General features: G+C 40.3%; 1 protein-coding gene across 1 annotated transcript; it reads right to left on the bottom strand.

Annotated features, from left to right (window-relative positions):
• Positions 1-17,029: 17,029 nt before the first annotated feature.
• LOC101830480 (RNA polymerase II subunit A C-terminal domain phosphatase SSU72-like) lies at positions 17,030-18,147 on the bottom strand. The gene has a single exon (XM_040733771.1). It carries the CDS (start codon positions 17,984-17,986, stop codon positions 17,402-17,404), a length of 585 nt encoding a protein of 194 aa, XP_040589705.1. The 5' UTR covers positions 17,987-18,147; the 3' UTR covers positions 17,030-17,401.
• Between the last annotated feature and the right edge of the window lie 443 nt (positions 18,148-18,590).

The raw sequence follows: 18,590 nt of genomic DNA, 5'->3' as shown, positions 1-18,590 counted from the left end.
ACTAAAAAAAAATAGTATACCTCCTGTATACAAATGACAAACAGGATGAGAAATAAATCAGAGAAACATCACCCTTTACAATAGCCACAAATGATATAAAATATCTTGGGGTAACTCTAACCAAAAAAAGTGAAAGACTTGTATGACAAGAACTTTTAGTCTTTGAAGAAAGAAATTGAAGAAGACATGAGAAAATGGAAAGATCTCCCATGCTCTTGGATAGGTAGGATCAGCATAATAAAAATAGCAATCTTGCCAAAAGCAATGTACAGACTAAGTGTAATCCCCATCAAAATCCCAGCACAATTCTTCACATACCTCAAAAGAACAATACTCAACTTCATAGGGAAAAACAAAAAACCTAGGATAGCCAAAGTAATCCTGTACTTCGAGAAGCATCACCATCGCTGACTCTGCTATAGAGCTATAGTAATAAAAACAGCTCGGTATTGTCATAAAAACAGACAGGTGGGTCAATGGAGTCAAATAAAAGACCCTGAAATTAATCCACACACTTATGAACACCTGATATTTACAAAGAAGCCAAAATATTGCAATGGAAAAAAGGAAAGCATCTTTAACAAATGGTGCTGGCATAACTTGATGTCAACATGTAGAAGAATGCAAATAGATCTATATCTATTGCCATGTACAAAATTCAAATCCAAATGGATCACAGACCTCAGTATAAGTCCAGCTATATTGTACCTGACAGAAGAGAAAGTGGGAAGTAGCCTTGAACACATTGGCACAGGAGACCACTTTCAGAACATAACACCAGTAGCATAGACACTGAGAACATCAATTAATAAATGGGACCTCCTGAAACTGAGAAGCTTCTGCAAGGCAAAGGACACAGTCAACAAGACAAAACAGCAAACTATAGAATGGGAAAAGATCCTCACCAACCTCACATCTGACAGAGGGCCGTTCCGTTCTCCAAACTATATATAAAGAACACAATAAACTAGACATCAAAATCTAAAATAATCAAATTGAAAAAATGGGATACAGAGCTAAACCGAGAATTCTCACCAGAAGAATCTCAAATGGCCAAAAGACATTTAAGGAAATACTCAACATCCTTCATCATCAGGTAAATACAAATCAAAATGATTCTAAGATACCATTTTATACCTAACAGAAACATCAATGACAATTTATGCTGGAGAGGACATGGAGTATAGGGAACACTCCTCCACTGCTGGTAGGAGTGCAAACTTGTAGTGCCACTTTGGTAATCAGTATGGCAGTTTCTCAAAAAATTGCGACTCAATCTACCTCAAGACCCGTTGATACCACTCTTGGGCATATACTCAAAGGATGCACAATGATACCACAAGGACTTATGCTCATAACAGCATTATTTGTGATAGCCAGAACCTGGAAACAACCTAAATGTCCTTCAACCAAAGAATGGATAATGGAAATATGTATTTACCCAGTGAAGTATTAGTCAGAGGTAAAAAAACAAAACAATGGCAGTGTGAAATTTGCAGGCAAATAGATGGAACTACAAAAAAAGTCCTAAGTGAGGTAACCCAGACCCAGAAAGACACACATGGTATGTACTCACTCATAAGTGGTTATTAGGCATAATGCAAAGGGTAACCAGGCTACAATCCACAACCCCAGAGAAGTTAGGTGAAAATGGGAACCCTAAGAGGGATACACATGGAAGGGAAAATAGTTAAGATCTCCTGGATAAACTTGGAGCGGGTAGAAGGGAGGGGCAATGGGAACACAAGGGACTGAGAAGGCTGAGTTGTGGGACACGGGGATAGAAATGAAAGAAATATCTTAATAGAGGGAGTCATTATGTTGTCAGGGGAAAAGCTGGTGCTAGAGAAATAATCAGGAATCCTCAAGGATGACTCCAGCTAAGACTCCTATCAATAGTGGAGAGGGTGCCGGAACAGGTCAGTCCCTTTAATCAGATTAGTGACTACCCCAATTGTCATCATAGAACCTACATCCAGTAACTGATGGAAGCAGATGCAGTGACCCACAGCCAAGCACTGGGCTGAGCTCCTGGAGTTCAGTTGAAGAGAGGGAAGAGGGATCATATGAACAAGGGGGGGGCGGTTCAAGATCATGATGGAGAAAACCAGAGAGACAGCTCACCTTAACTAGTGGGAGCTCATGGACTCTGGACTGACAGCTGGGGAACCTATATGGGACTGAACTAGGCCCTCTAGTTCAGTGTGTGACAGTTATGTGACTTGATCTGTTCGTGGAGCCTCTGGCAGTGGGGCACATGAACTGGTTTTTTGAAACCCATTCCCTATGGTGGGATACCTTACTCAGCCTTGATACAGTGGGAAGGGTTTGGGTCCTGCCTCAACTTGGTGTGCCAGACTCCCCAGGAAGGCCTTACCCTCTCTGATAAATGGATGGAGGAGATGGGGAGAGGGTTAGAGGGAGGGGGAACTGGGGTTGGTATGTAAAATGAAAAAATTTTAATTAAAATGTCAGTGAGACCTCATGAAACTGAAAAGCATCTGTAAGAAAAAGGACACCATCAATGGGTCAATGTGGCAGTCTATAGAATTGAAAAAGATTTTTCCCAACTACACATTCACTAGAGGTTTAATATCCAAAATATATAAAGAACTCATGAACCTAGATATCAAAAAAGATAACCCCATGGAACACAGACCTAAACAGAGATTCTCAACAGAGGAATCTTGAATAACTAGTAATCGCTTAAAAATGTTCAGAATAACCATCAGGGAAATAAAAATCAAAACTGTTTTGAGATTCCTTATGACAATTGTTAGAATGGCCAAGTTCAATAACATGAGTGACAGCTCATGCTGGGGAGGATATGGAACAGGGGAAATGCTCCGCTATTGTTGATGGGAGTGCAGACTTGTACAGCCACTATGGAAATCAATATGGTGGTTCCTCAGAAAATTACAAATTGATTTACTTCAAGATCCAGCTATACTACTCTTGGGCACACACCCAAAGCACACCTTATCCTATTACAAGGATGCTTACTCAATAATGTTCATTGCTGCTCTATTCATAAAAGCCAGAAATTGGAAACAACCTAGATGTTCCTCAACAGAAGAATTGTTAAAGCAAATGTGTTACATTTACACAATAGAGTATGCCCCTGTTGTTTTCTAGTGATGGACAGAAAGTGAGTGAATCCAGATGTGAGGGGGGTTGGGGAGGAACTGGGAAAAGTAACAAGAGGGGAAACTGTAAACAGAATACATTTTATGAGAAAATTTATTTTCAATTAAAGGAAAAATTAAAAATTAAAAAAAGAATGTGAAATGCAAAAATAAATTCTGATTTTGGTTTAAGAAGGAAAAAACTAACTGATTTATAATATCAAAAAAAAAACCAAAAGAAATGTTAAAACAAAACAACTAAGTCTGCTTACTATCTGAATGCCCTGCTTGCTCTACTCATTTTCTTATTGGGAACAGGGAAGCGCTAAATAATGATTCACAGGTGCTGTCTCATAGGGCTGGCAATTAATTCACACAATAAAATGTAATAGACCTTCTCATCAGTAATTACGACACCAAATCACCAATGAAGCCTAGGAAGATTTTAAGTCTTTCAGTTTACTACCAGATGTGCAAGATTTGGAATAATTTTTCTCTGTTTCCTCCCATCAGCTTGAATACTGTTTGTTTTATTAATTTCAATAGAATATTTTAGATTAAGTGACAATAAATTCATATCAATAAAAATAAAACAATGTCTCATTTCATATTTGTAAGCTAGTACTTGGTCATAAAAAATCAACTACCAACCTCCATATTTATAATTTCTCTATTATACTAGATATCTCAACTATCCTATTGGAATGCTAAATTAGGAAATAAATACAGTGTTTTCCCTTGGGAAAATTGCAAAGAAGAAAAAAAAGCCTGTTGTGGTGATCCTTCTACACATTGATTTTTCTTCGTGTTTCAGAACTGTATCGTAACTGTGGTCCTTTTTTCAATGAACATTTCCTTAGCACTTGGTGATATAATGCTTATTTCTGTCTTTCCCTTTCTAACACATTGAATTCTGTGGGCCTCAGCCTGACTAGTATGGAGTCACTTGAGTAGTTTGGATAAATCTTATACAGTTCTTTTTACTGGACCACTGATTAATTAATTATGAAACCACCATTAATAGTTAAAATGACATATATTGAGAAAAAAAGGTAAAATGTGGATTTTTAAAAAAAGGAACTCTAATATGAAATACCAGAACACATAATATGTAGTTAAAAGAAAGACGATTGGTGGTATTTCAAGGAGTCTTTATGTGTATACACATTTTTATATGTGCTTTTACTTACACACATAAATACATGTGTATGCATGCATGTAATTATGTGTCTGCTGGATCTTCATTCATTGAATGCATTTTTCCTTTTACTCATGGTTTAAAACATTAATCCACAGTAGTTTTCCTAAAACTGTGGTCCCAGGGGTTTGTTTAAAATAGATAGCTGAGCTCCATATCAGACTTTTGAGCAGCAGTTAAAAGGATCCCCACTTAATCTGTAAAACTAATCATTGTTACAGTGCTAATTAGGAAGTGCTGTTCTAAAAAATAATTCAATTAGAGTCCCTAGAGGATGCTACACATTTTGTTTTCTGAGACAGGGTCTCATTACATTGTCCAGGCCAGCCTTGAGTTTGTAATCCTTCTGCTTCAGTTCGCTGGGTTATATATGTCTGCAATTTACTGGGAGGATTGAAGTCAGGGCTTTTCAATAGTTTTTATTAACAGGGACTTGGAGTTATAGTCAAGTAGAAAAGAGAATGCACAATTTACACTTACTCTATTTCTCCTTCCATCTATGCCATTGTTTCTTAGACTTTAGTATCTACCAGAATAATCTTGAGAATTTATTAAAATGTGGGTTGCTGGACCCCATTCCCTGACTCTCCAATTCAGTGGATTTAGAGTGGGGTCCTAGATTCACCTATCTAAAAATTTCCACATAAGGTTAATTCAGCTAGTCTTTAAACAACATTTTGAGAAATACTGTCTATCACTAAGCACACCAAGTAGCATTTATTCCAGGCATGTAAGGCTGGTTTAAAAGAATCAGCAGCATCTTGTTTTTCGCAGCACTAGAGATGGAATCCAGGCGTCATTTATTCTAGACAAGCACTCTGTCACTGAGATGTGTATGTGTGCTATGACTGATAAAAGTATATCTTTCATTTTGCTGTTTTCTTCTATAACTTATGTTTCTTCCCCCATTGTTACCTTCCTTTGTGTTAAATATGGTATTTTGTGCTGTTTTCAGTCATTTACTATTTCTTTTCCTATTTTTTAGTAATTTTTACTGGCTTATTTATGTTTTAGTTTATCAATAACCCCAAGTCATAATATAGTTCAGATCAATATTAGCTTCAACCATATACAAAACTTGACTCACATATATTATTATTCTCTGCTTTATGTTGGTATTAATATAAAACTTTTTATATTATATGCCCATAAAGTTCAATTTACAAAATAATGTCATTGGTTGTCCTTTGAATCATTAGGACAAAAACAACTATGATGAAAAACGAATTCATACTGTATTTTACATTTACCCATTAGCTACCATTATGAGTGTTCTTTAATAAAGATATTAACCAAATTCTAAATATTTCTTTTAATCTTGAAGGCTCCCTTTAACATTTGTTTAGGATGGGTCACCTTGTTGAGAACTCAGTTTATGTTGATCTTGGAATATCCATAAACAGGGATGCAATGACTCATAAATGCACAATACATTTTAAGCACATTAAGAGAAACCGTGTCTCAAAAAGCAAATAAAAAGTGAGAGAGACACAACAATGGACCAAATGCTATTTAATCTTACATTAATGATGCTCTAACTTTAGAACAAAATGTTATTTTGTCTTTACTTGGACGTGTTTACCACTATTTTTTAATATATTTTATTTTAAATTTAAATTTAAATTAGAAACAAGGTTGCTTCACATGTCAATTCCAGGTCCCTCTCCCTTTCCCTCCCCTCCTCCTGCGCCCTCCCACCAACCCCCCAATATCTCCTCATTTCCCCAGGGAGGGTGAGGCCCTCCATGGGGGTGTCCATAGTCTGTCACTTCATTCAGGACAGGGCCTGGACCCTCCCCCAAACGTTCAGGGTGACAGTGCATCTCTCATTGCTGTATGGGAGTCCAAAGTTCATTTGTATACCTGGGATAAATACTGATCTACTGCCCAAGGCTCAATAGATTACCTAGGCCTCCTCACTGACACCCACATTCAGGGGGTCTTGATCAGTCCCATGCTGGATTCCCAGCCATCAGTCTGGGATTCAAGACCTAACCCTTGTCAGGTCAGCTGTTTCTGGGGGTTAAACCAGCCCAGTCTTAACCCCTTTGCTCATCAGTCCTCCCTCTCTGTCACTGGCTTTCTTGAGTTCAGCTCAGTGCTTAGCCGTGGGAGTCTGCCTCTGCTTCCATCAGCCACTGAATGAAGGTTCTGTTTCCCTGACTCTCTGGCCATGTTTACCACTATTTTAAAGTTAACATGGGGCTGTAGAAGAGAACTCAGTGGTTAAGAGTGAATACTGCTCTTGTAGAGAAGCCATGTTAAGTTCTCAACATCCACATCCAGCAGCTCAGAACTGCCTAAACTCTGGACCTGGAGGTTCCAATGCTCCTTCCCTCCATGGGCTCCTGCATCCACAGGCACATACTTCCTGCACTGCATACATAATTAAAATACATTAAAAACAAATATTTTTAAAAGTTATTCTGAATATGTTAGTTTTATTCTTGATCTGAGTTTGAGACTAATTCTACGTCCTCAACATTCTTCCTAAAGGAAATGATGAAAACTTTCATGAAAAACTTACCTGACATGGATTGATTAAATAAAACAATTTGAGATCCTGTAATCCCAACTACTCAGGAGCTGAGACAGGAAGATCCTGAATTCTAGAAAAGAAACAGAAACCAGCTGACATTTGAGCCATTTAAAGTGTAGTAATTTCTCACCTAGTGTTTACATTATGAATAATCATGTATAGACCTGAAGTGGGATATGAACTTCATTTCAAATCTTTTATGCTATTTTGTCAGAATATGCTTTGTGTGTGTGTGTGTGTGTGTGTGTGTGTGTGTGTGTGTGTGTGTGTGTGTGTAAGAGAAGAGAGCCATAGCCAGAGAGAGAAAGAGAGAGAGAGAGAGCTTTATAGAAGCACCTCTCTGGTCATTAGAGCATGCTTTACATTTCCAATTAACAATGATGGAAAACTTGTCCTAAAATTGAAGAGATTAATGGCGTGTGGGTAGGATTCTGTGAACATTCAACAAACCCAGACAGAAATATGTCTTCTTACATGGAGAACTTGGACACATGTCATATAATAGCTGGAACCTGCGAGACAAAGCGTGCAGAATGCACCACATTGGTACCCTCTATATTATCAGCACCAGCATGTGATTCTGTCTGTGTAAAATGGTGATGAGAATTCTATCATCAGTGTCTAGATTGCATTTGAAAATAGAAGATATCGCCGGGCGGTGGTGGCGCACGCCTTTAATCCCAGCACTCGGGAGGCAGAGGCAGGTGGATCCCTGAGTTCGAGGCCAGCCTGGTTTACAATGCGTGTTCCAGAACAACCAGGGCCATTAAACAGAGAAACCCTGTCTCGAAAAATAAAAACAAAAAATCAACAGCAAACAAACAAACAATGACAAAAAATAAATAAAACACTTTGAACTAACCAAGTGTGGTGGCAGATACCTGCAATGCTGGCGCTTCAGAGGTTGACGCAGGGAGATAGCTTGCATAATGATGCCCTGTCTCAAAAATAAAACAAAAACCAAAACTCTCTGTAAATAAACAAGCCCCCCCACCCGCATGCATAGCAAGGCGTTTTACAGTGACTTAGCTTTCACACCCCTAGTTCTCCAGAGACCTTAAGTAACCATTGCCATGGTTACGAATAAAGGAGATCTTCACAAAGCAAACCCATCACACAGCTATGAGCATACTGTGGCGGTAGTGCCTGAGACAAATTGGAGGCTGTATTTTGAGAGGATGTGGAAATGTGACAACATGCTATGTTGTGGCATGGTGCTGACTCTAATTCAATGGATAAGCTCTGATGTAGTTTTATTCCTTGATTCCAGATATTTTCTATTTATATTAAGCTTAACTGTGCATACAAAAGACTCAAAATTATTCAATTATTCAACTAGCAAATAGTAATTAAGCATCCATTATGTACTTGAAATGCTTCATGATCAAACTCTTGGCTGTGGGAGTAGGGGCGGGGGGCTTTGATTAAACAGTTCCTTCCCAGTTAAAATTATGGTTCTGAGTATTCTTTATAAGAAGCAAGCTGGTTCAGGTGAAATATTCTGAGAATGAGTCATGGGATTTAGGAAAGGAGACACAATTATCTGATGCTCCCATACTATACCACCAGCACCAGGCACTGAACACCGAATGGCATCTATGTAGTTAAAGAAAGAAAGCCCTTTGATGAAGAAAAAATGTTGAACAGAAGCATAGCAATACTCAAGAGAAAGCAATTCACGAACCTGGACTTCTTAAAGCAGAATAATTCAAAGGTCTTGGTCATCTGGTCAGTAAATAGTTTTTTTCCTGTATAATTTTAACTTACATGAAAATAAAATACAACTATAAGATGGGCATTTTTCTCTAGTAAAAATGACTAAAAACCGTAGCTCATGCTTAAGTTTAGTGCTTTGTCTATAAAACAATTTCAAAAAAATTATGAATGCTCCAATAAATTCATTCTCTCCCTAGTCTATCAAAGGAAACAACAATAATCAGAGGAAGAGAACAATGACAAGGTTGCCACAATTTGGCTCTATTTTCTTGAGATTAGAATAATGTCTGAAGACGTTTATTTCTCATTTCTTTGATTTTTTTTCTTTTTTCTTTCCTACCTATTCATTCCATACACACTAAAGAGCTCCTTATTTTTGCCAGGTACTGTTTTCTGTACAAGAGCTCTGTCCGTGTCTAAAACACATGGAAATTCCGCATTTCGTGTGGCTTACACCGTTGGTGAGAGGGTACAAATAGTTTATCAGATGATGGGCACAGAAGATAAAGCAGGTAGGGAAGAGATTAGGAAATGCGTGTGTGGAATTGGGGGTGGGCAAACTGTCACTTCAAAGAAGTCATCTTATTGGGAAAGCAACAAAAATGTTTTGAGGGAACTTGAATGAGTTCATATTTCAGGGAGAAGAATATTCTAGACAGAGGCAACAGTACAGACAGCTGGAAGAAAAATCGTGCCTGACATAGCCAAGGAATAGCACACTGGCAGTGCGGTAAAGGTAGAAGTGAGAGATGGAGGGGGCATGTTTGAGTGAAGAAAGTGACATAGACCCTAGAAACTTGCATGCCTTCCCACTAAATGAGATTGAAAAGCCATTATTTCTTTTGCTTGTGAAGTGGTTCTGTTTACTAGTGTAATCCACAGGAAAGATTTACAAGCTGTGAATGCTAATAATGTAAACAGGAACACAACAGTGGTGTTGCAGGAAACTCAAAGCTTTGAGTTCAGTGCATCAATACCACTTGTGACTTGCCATAACATTTCCCGAGCATGGGCAAAATGATTTCATCTGTTTCTAGTTGTTTACTTAACGTTTGAATTTGTGTGTGTGTGTGTGTGTGCGTGTGTGAATCTGCAGTTTTCTAGTCTGCTATATTATTAGAACTCACCTTGAAATTTAATGTTATGCATACAAGAATCAGATTATTATATTGTGAATTTTTCATTTTAAGATAGTTAATAGATTCACAAAAAATTACAAAAGAGTTTAGAATGGGGCTAGAAAAGTGGCTCAGTTTTTAAGTATGCTCTCTTCACTTCCTGAGGACCTGGGTTTAGTTCCCAATAAGCATGTCGGGTGGCTTACATCTACCTGTAACTCCATCTCCAGGGAATAAGATGCATCTGGTTTCTTGGACTCTGAGGGCACCCACACACGTGTGCACAACCATATACATACATATAAACATCTATAAATAGTAATCATAATAAAAGGGTACAAAGTCCTATATTCTTTTGTCTAGCATCCCTCAGTGATAACATCTTATAGACTCATAGTCTAATAGCAGCACCATAAAGCGAACACTGGCATTAACTATTAACTATACTCCAGATCCTACCGATTTCACTGTGGCTTGTTTTCACTCATTCCTCTGTATATGGTCAGAAGTATGTGAGTGGTTACACGCAGTTTTATCACATTTATCATCTGATGATTACAATCACCACAACTAGGAAGCAGACTTTTTTCGTCATCTCCCTTGTGCTTGGACATATCCATCCCATTTTAATCTGCAACACAGTCCTCATGTTTGTGAATCTCTCTAGGCCCTGTTTTATTTTTATTTTTGAGACAGCTCAGGCTGGCTTCAAGCTCTGTATGTATCTGAGGCTGGCCTTGAATTTCTGATATTCCTGCCTTTTCCTTTCAATGATTATGATTAATTGGATTGTCCCACTCATCCAGATGTAGGTGGTGAACTTGTGATCCTACTGCCTCAACCTCCTAAATAGCTGGTATTAGAAGTTTGTATCAGGCTCATCTTGTATAAACCATGGTTTCTACACAGTGCCTTTATCCATGTAACATTCTTAAGCATACTCACTCCACAAAATATTATGGACATTAATTATTTAATAATTACACAGTCCTCAAAACACATTAAAACTAATATTTCCATGACTGCTTTTAAAATGGAAAAGTGTTCTTAGCTCTCTTTGGATTCAGCACAAGAAAATCAGCAGTTGTGTATTCAGTTTCCTTAAGTCTGGAGAACAATTGTGGAATTCAATGTGCCAGACACAAGTGTTGGGGGTGGGGCTTGTGGGTGGATGAGAATAATGACGAGCCGGATGAGCAATGTTCCTATCTTAAACAAGCCCTAAATAGTTATCCATCAATAGAAACAAAACCTTAAAGCATGAATTAGCAGTGAAGTCAGCCACATTGATGTTAGCAAAACAGTCAAGGTTTGTGTCTATTCAAGCGGCTGCACATCTTGCAAGGTATTTTCCTGCAAAGTCCAGATACCATTGCTTGAAAGGGACTATTAGAATCCACAGGCCCACCCAGCCCTGCTCAGCCTGGGTCATTGGAAGACACACACAGGCCAGCCTGGTGCCTCAAGGCGCTGGGGTGTGCACACACCATTATGATGAGTGACTAAATGGTGCAGACATGGGAGAAAAAGAGAAGCAGAGCAGTTCATGTGCTATGGAGAGAGGCATAACTGAAGAAGCAAAGGCGGTGAGGAAGAGGCTGATGTTGGTGGCCTGCACTGCCACCCAGGGCCGTGATGCTGCCAAGGTTCATGTCTGGGTCCACGGTCCTACCTCCCAAGGGGTCTGTGTTCAAGTCCTTGGCCTGTGTTGCCACCAAAGGCCATTGTAGAGAGCTGCAAAGTGCCACACCCTTAAGATGGTGCTGGCTTCTGCCTTCTGCTAGCCCGACAGCAGGTGCTCTCTATGATAAACAACACCTGTATTTGGTTAAGGCTGGATATCAGGCTTGCTTCCGCGTACGTGGACCTATCTGCATGTTCCACGTGGCATACTGGGGTTGGCCGCCCAAGGGCTTTTAAGCTGTGGGTTGGGGCTCCCTGATGCTCCCCGGGAAAAGAAGATTGTTCAAGGTTCCTGAATAAACTGCTTAAAGAAGAGCCTGGGCGTTGCATCTTCCTTGCTGGTCGAGGTGGGCGCGACAGGCCATATGGATGCTTGGGGTCTGAGACTGTGTGTTGGTGTCTGAGGACTGTGCTACTGTGGCCATTCAGATCTGGATGGCCTGTGCTACCACATGGGACCATAGTGTTGTTGTCCAGTCCTAAGCTGTCAGGGGCTATGTCTGGGTATGTGGCCCCACTGCAGCCAGGGTCTGTGTTCATGTCCATCACCTATGTTACCAACGGGGTCCATGTGAACCATGTGTGTTGAAATCCTAGGTAGTGCTGAGCCAGCACCACCCTTTGCTGGCCCTGGGAGATCTGGTCCTGCCCCTTGTTAGCTGCTGCAGTGGGAGAGCTTGTCCTACCCCTCAGGATGGGAAAAGGAGAGCTGATCGTGATGGTATGGACATATAGGAGGAGTGCTGGATCTGCCCATTACCTGACAGAGATGGTCCCAGTGGAGGCCTGGACTGACAAATTCAGTTACCACCCAGGCCCACATCCAGTGCTTTGAATTGGCTCAAACCAACATCTACACCATCTACACCTGCTGGAGCACATGAAGGGACTGGTCCAGTAGAGCCAGAACTGAAGGATCTCTGTGATTCAGGGCAAAAGCAGGATACCTAAGAGAAGTTTTGGTGAGAGTCCAGTATTGAGGATGTACCAAAAGCAAAGGTCTTGAATCAGACTAACAACTAATTACAGTGAACAATTGCAAGTAAAGCTGTTTGGACAGAAGAATATACTGTGTGACACACAGCAGCTCCCAACAACACTAAGATGAATGAAGAGGTGATGGAGAGGTAGAAAAGATGGGGGAGCAATGTGATTTTTTAATTAATTTTTAAAGTTTTTCCTTTGGGTGGGACATTACAAGGTTGAAGAGTGGGATATGGAGGGACTGGGAAACGAGTACGATTGAGGTGCATGATGTGAAAATACCAAAGACTCAATAAAATCTATTGTTTATTTTTTAAAAAATAAAAAATGAAACTTTAAGTTTTATCATATGCACAGAGAGAAAGGAAGGAAGGAAGGAAAGAAGGAAGGAAGGGAAAGAAGAAAGAAAGAAAGGAAAAAGAGAGAATGGAAGGAAGGAAGGGAAAGAAAGGAAGGGAAAGAAAGAAAGAAAGAAAGAAAGGAAGAAAGAAAGAAAGAAATAAATAAAGAAAGAAAGAAAGAAAGAAAAAGAAAGGGACTCTCAGGAGGCTCCTTCTTTCCTGAATATGCCAACATGGGTGGCTTCCTTCTTGGCATTGTTACAGTGAATATGTACTCAGATTCTACGGGGTAAAGACAGGTAAGGGAAACCCAAACATAGGACAGGGTCACATTTAGTCTGATAGCAAACGAAGAGGCATCACATGAGGGCAAGCAGGTTTCAATAATAGCACCAGACTCCATTTCCCCTAGTGAACTGATTTTTAGGGCTATCTGGTGAGGAAGCTGAGAGTTGAGGTTGACTTGGGAAAAAAGCACTTCAGTTGTGAGACCTTTGATGTGCCACACAACGAGAAGGGTTTCCTTCTCAACGCTTCCTTCTCTTTCTCTTTGTCTGGTTCTCTTAATAGTAAAGACAGAGCAAGCAAAGCTAACCTAGGCAAACCATCTATACCACTGGTGTCCAGTGATGGGAATCTTCCTTAGTGGGTCATTTGCCTTCAAACTTCACCTTGTCATGGAGAGAAATGGAGCTTCTGGCAAATTTTTGGCAAATGGACTTCCCTATTCCCCCTCTCTCTAAAGGAAAGCAGCAAAAAGAAAAAAGAGACTTTGGAGGGCTCTGCAATCTATTTTAACCTCTTTTGTAAGACACATTGCTTGAGCTGAGAAAATAAGCAGCATCTGTTCAGAGCTGTTACTCATAAGTATTGGGTTTGGTTGAAGAAGTGGCCATGTGGAAAGGGGGAGTAGATTAACTCAACACATTTTCCATTAAGCTTTCTGAATTGTTTCTTCAGTGCTATGGAAAATTAATGGCCTGTTGGTCTTGTACAAATTGTACTGAGTCATGGCATGACTGATGGTGATCTTTAAAAAATTATTTGCCTGTGGTTAAAATTCATCTTGGGTTTATACATTATTGGAGAATATAGCATCAAGCCTCTGTTATTTTGAGAAAGAAAATGATTTTTATCTGTACATCCCTAGGAGAAGGAGTGGATTTGTTTCATCAAACTTGTGGTTGTCAAGATTATCTTTAGTCAATTACATACAACAGAACACAGAGCAGTAACAGAAAGAGTTGGAAGACTTCTAGCATTCTTTCTCTACCCTGTTTTACTGCTCCTACCCTCTTCTACCCACTCATATTCCCTCATACACATTTAGCCTCTGAGCCCAAACCCTGCTAACACATTCATCCATCTTCTTATTCTTATACATGGTAAAAGGCCCGAGATACTCATGTTTCCTTACACTGTATCAGTGCCTTCTCAGTTGATCATGCTGCTCTGCTTTCTCCTCAGGAAAGCCCACTATATGTTTAATGCATGCCAGGCATTAGGAGAGCCAAATACTTCACATGCATTATCTCTAAAACAGCTCTGCAAACATCCTATCTGTGTAACTTTTGGTGGGAAGATCTTGAGAAATTCTATTCACCCACAATAGAGAGGACAACAACAAATCAAAAAAGGACTCTGCCAATGTTTAACTTGGCAAACCATCAAGTTTATTGTGGTTATTCAAAGATGAGTCTGGATGGTTTAAAGGCAGCCACAGCACTAGAACTTCTGCCCCTCGCACACAAGACCCTTACGGGCACCTGCAACACCAAGAAGCCTTATCCCCAGTCAATTGTTTATGTCTCGTATCATCCCAGATGGAGTCACATGGGCACCTGGTGAAGTTTGAACCTTGCTAGTCTCCTGTTCCTCCTGTGAGGGTATGTCAATAGGTAGCAGTTCATGAGAGTTCTGTGCCTGTGATTACAGCTATTCTGTTTCAAGATGGTTATCATCAAGTCCACGTGGCAGAAACAGTTCTACCACAATGTTCAATTTTAGTGATGAAGAGAAAACTTCACTAAGGGGCAGAGCTAGTTGATGTGGAGTCAGGATTTGCAATTAATGTTGCCTAATCCCCAATCCTGAGGTCATAATCATAACAATTTCTTTAGTTCATCTCTCACATGACTACAGAATTATCTTTGTAAATTACTTAGTATAATTTAAATTCACTTCTTTTGTCATATTATATTATATGAATCTTCATGTGTATGTATACATATATGAACCTTTCACATATGTATATATATATATATTAACTATATAATGTATATGGGGTGTTTCATGCGTGTCAAGTACATATGAACATGTGTAAGGGCCAGAAGACAACCTCAGGGGTCATTCCTCAGGTGCTATCCACCGTGTTTATTGAGAAAGGGTCTCAGGATCTCTTACCAGGAACTTACCAAGTAGCCTAGGTTGGTTATCCAGCAAGACACTGAAACCCATTTGTCTCCATCTATCTCCTCAGTACTGGGGATTATAAGTACACACCAACACAAAGCTTTTCCTTCCTTCCTTCCTCTATTCCTCCCTTCCTTCCTCCCTCCCTCCCTGTCTCCCTTTCCCCCCCCCCCCTCTCTTTCTTTCTTGACAAAGTCTTTCCATGCAGCCCTGGCTGTCCTGGAAATAACCATGTAGACCAGGCTGGCCTCTGACTCACAGAGATGGATCTGTCTCTACCGCCCAAGAGTGTGTCACTATGCTTGCCTTCTTTTTTAAATCTTTGTGTAGGATTGAACTTAGGCCTGTATGTCTGCAAGGCAAGCACTTTACCAACTTATATGCGTGTGCATGTATATGTATGTGTAAGGAAGTAACATGTTTTCTTATTGCATTTTCATACTTAATTTTGATAGAATCCTCTCCCCCCCACTCTTCCCCTCATTTCACTGCTCCTTCTGCCCCTGCTGTACCCTTCCATCCCCAGGATTGCCTCATTCACTTTCATATCACGTTTTGACTACCCTTTCCACTCTCTCACTTAAAGTCTCCTTTTACCAATATTGTGACTCCTTTTGTAATTGCCTAGTTGCCACCAACATGCTCACATAAATACACAGAGTTAACAATTACAAACTTGGATCCATGCATAGAAGGCAGCCTTCAACCATTCACTCTAGTACTATGCCTTTAAACTGATATACTTTACAACCAACCCATCTAACCTGTGGCCCACAGGTTTCACATTTCCTGGGATAACTATGAATGCATTCTAACACATTTGTAGATAACATTATGTCAGGATGTCAAAAAGTTAGACATCTTGGATAGTGCATGTGGGATTTCATAACTTCACTTGGTTTTGGTTTCTTACTTCATTTCAGTTTTGTCTATGCGGAAATGTTTTCCTTCTGGTTCCCATCCCTTTCACCCTAGCCACATCCCCACTCTCTCACCTCCTCCTGTTTGGGACTGTTAGCTTTCTACTTTTGTGAGAAACAGCTGAGCTACTCAACTTTATAAGAAGGAAGATAAACACCTTAAATTCCAGTACTCAGAGGGCACAGATGAGTGCATCTCTGAATTTGAGAACAGCCTGATCTACAAAATGAGTTCTAGGACAGCCAGGACTACACAACACAGTAAAACCCTGTCTCAAAAAATGTAAATGTTAACAGCTATAAAGCTGAGCCTTCCCTGATTGGATTTTTGATTCCTCTAGGTGTTTGTGTATTGTATTTTGTAGACCTGAGTTTCTTCATACATACAGCCCCTCATCTCTCCTTGAGCATCTTGGATTTCTATGCGAATGTTATGACATGCCTTATAGACAGACTCCTCGATACTCTGAGTCCAAATGAGTTTTCTAGATGCAACTCCTTTTTCCCTGAAGTTTCATAAACTTAAAAAAAGGCTTCCCCGGGGTAAAGAGACGGCTCAGGACAAAGAGCGCTTATTGATCTTGCAGAGGACCAGAGCTTAGTTCCTAGCACCCACATGATAGTTACCAACCATTCCTACCTCAAGTTCCAGGGAAACCCACACACTCTTCTGACATCCATGGGCACTAATTGTACATCTGTAACTGCAGGTGAACAGTCTTACACACAAAATAAAAATAAATTTAAAATAAATAAATCTTAAAAAAGGAAGCCAACTTTGGGATCTGGCAGAATGGGTCAGCCAGTAAAGATGCCTTCTACCAAGCCCAATGATCTGAGTTTGATCCCTAGAACTGACTCCCACAAATTGCCCTCCTCACTTGTCCCTAAACACTAAATAAATAAATGTCATAAAAATTTTAAAGAGAAGTTTGGAAATTTATTAAACATTGCATTTTTAAATATTGTTCATATACTGTTTATATTCTCCTTCTGAAGCTCGATTTAAGCAGAATTTTTGTTGTTGTTTTTGAACAAGCAAGAACATGTATTTGAAAATCCCACATCTTCCCCCCTCTGTTAGTTTGTTTAGATATTTTTATAGTTAGGGCAGAAGGGAATTAAAGGCATAGGGAAACATGAGCTGTTTGGAAATTAACAATAAAATATTTTTAAAGAGAAAAACGAATCAATATTCAACTTTTCAAACATCCTGCTGCTTTTTAAACCCGGCAGTCATACAACTTACTTCGTCAGCAGAGTTTATGTAGCAGCTTAACTGTTCTTAAACGCAGAAGCAATCTCAGGAACCAACATTAATGAAGGACCACTTCAGGCAGCATCAGAGGATGGGAGCAGTCCTCCTCAGTAGAAGCACACGGTGTGCAGGAAGGTCTTGCCAGTCTTTACCTCGAACTTCTGCAGCAGCTCTGCTATCTCGTCATCCACATCTTCCATTTCCTGAATACTGTGGCAGAGCTCAGAGATGAGGAAGGCCCCGTGGGTGGCTTCTTCGTAGCTGTCAGGGATGTTCACATTGATCACGTGCACCAGCTGACACACCATCTGTTCCCTGGCATTCAGGTGTTCCACCACCTGGTCATAGACTTGCTCCTCACATGTGAAGATCACATTGAAGAGGTCATTGCTGCTCTGGAACTGTTCAGGGCCAGACTTGATTCTCCGGTTTCTATCCAGCATGTGTAAAATGCCATTCTGGGTATAGAAGGCTCTATCTTTCTTCAGCAGGTCACGGTATATTTTTTCATACATTGTTTGGAAATCATAAATGTTCGGCTTGTCAGGTGTGGGCCCAGGTAGCCTCACAAAGCCCTTGGTTCCAAAGGACTTCACATTGAACCCTTGTTTGCTCAGGACCCAGTGCGCCTCCATGCTCCGGTTATGGTTGCTTGAGGACACCACGGCAACATGGAGCGGAACCGACGACATGGGAATGGCCGCTGTGGCTTCACTCACAGCTGGCTTCGCTCACAGTCGGTTTCACTCAGAGAGAGATGTCTCTCAGATGCGCATGAGCGGCAAAATGACCACAAAATGGCGCTTTAAAGTCTCGGCCGAAGTCCCGCTGACTGTCTCGTCAGGCTGTGGAGTACGACCGTTGAGGACCACGTAGGTGCGCTGATGAGGGCTAGAAGGCAGCTGGTGTGACGTCACCAACGTTCCACAACAAATGAAACGTTCTCGTGATGCACTATGTAAATATGGGCACAGTAGAGTGCATCTGTCATTCCAGAACTCCCACGGTGAGATGGGAAATACAGGCAGGCTAATCCCTGATAACCTGTAGGCCAGCTAACCTGGTGTACACAGCAATGAACAATAAAAAGGTGACCCTATCTCAAGGGGGGTGGAAGGTTATGACCAACACCCGAGGTTGTCCTCTGACCTCTATACACGTGTACACACACACACACACACACACACACACACACACACACACACTGGTATGTAACATCCTATCTTTCATAGCCTAGTGTATACAGAGGACTCTGAATTTATTTAGTCTTATTTAAGCCCTCCAACATCCTACTTA

The sequence above is a fragment of the Mesocricetus auratus genome, unplaced genomic scaffold (assembly GCF_017639785.1).
Source record: "Mesocricetus auratus isolate SY011 unplaced genomic scaffold, BCM_Maur_2.0 Super-Scaffold_100033, whole genome shotgun sequence".
Taxonomy (NCBI): Eukaryota; Metazoa; Chordata; class Mammalia; order Rodentia; family Cricetidae; genus Mesocricetus; species Mesocricetus auratus.
The sequence above is the reverse complement of the archived record's forward strand: the minus strand, read 5'-3'. Positions and strand labels throughout refer to the sequence as shown.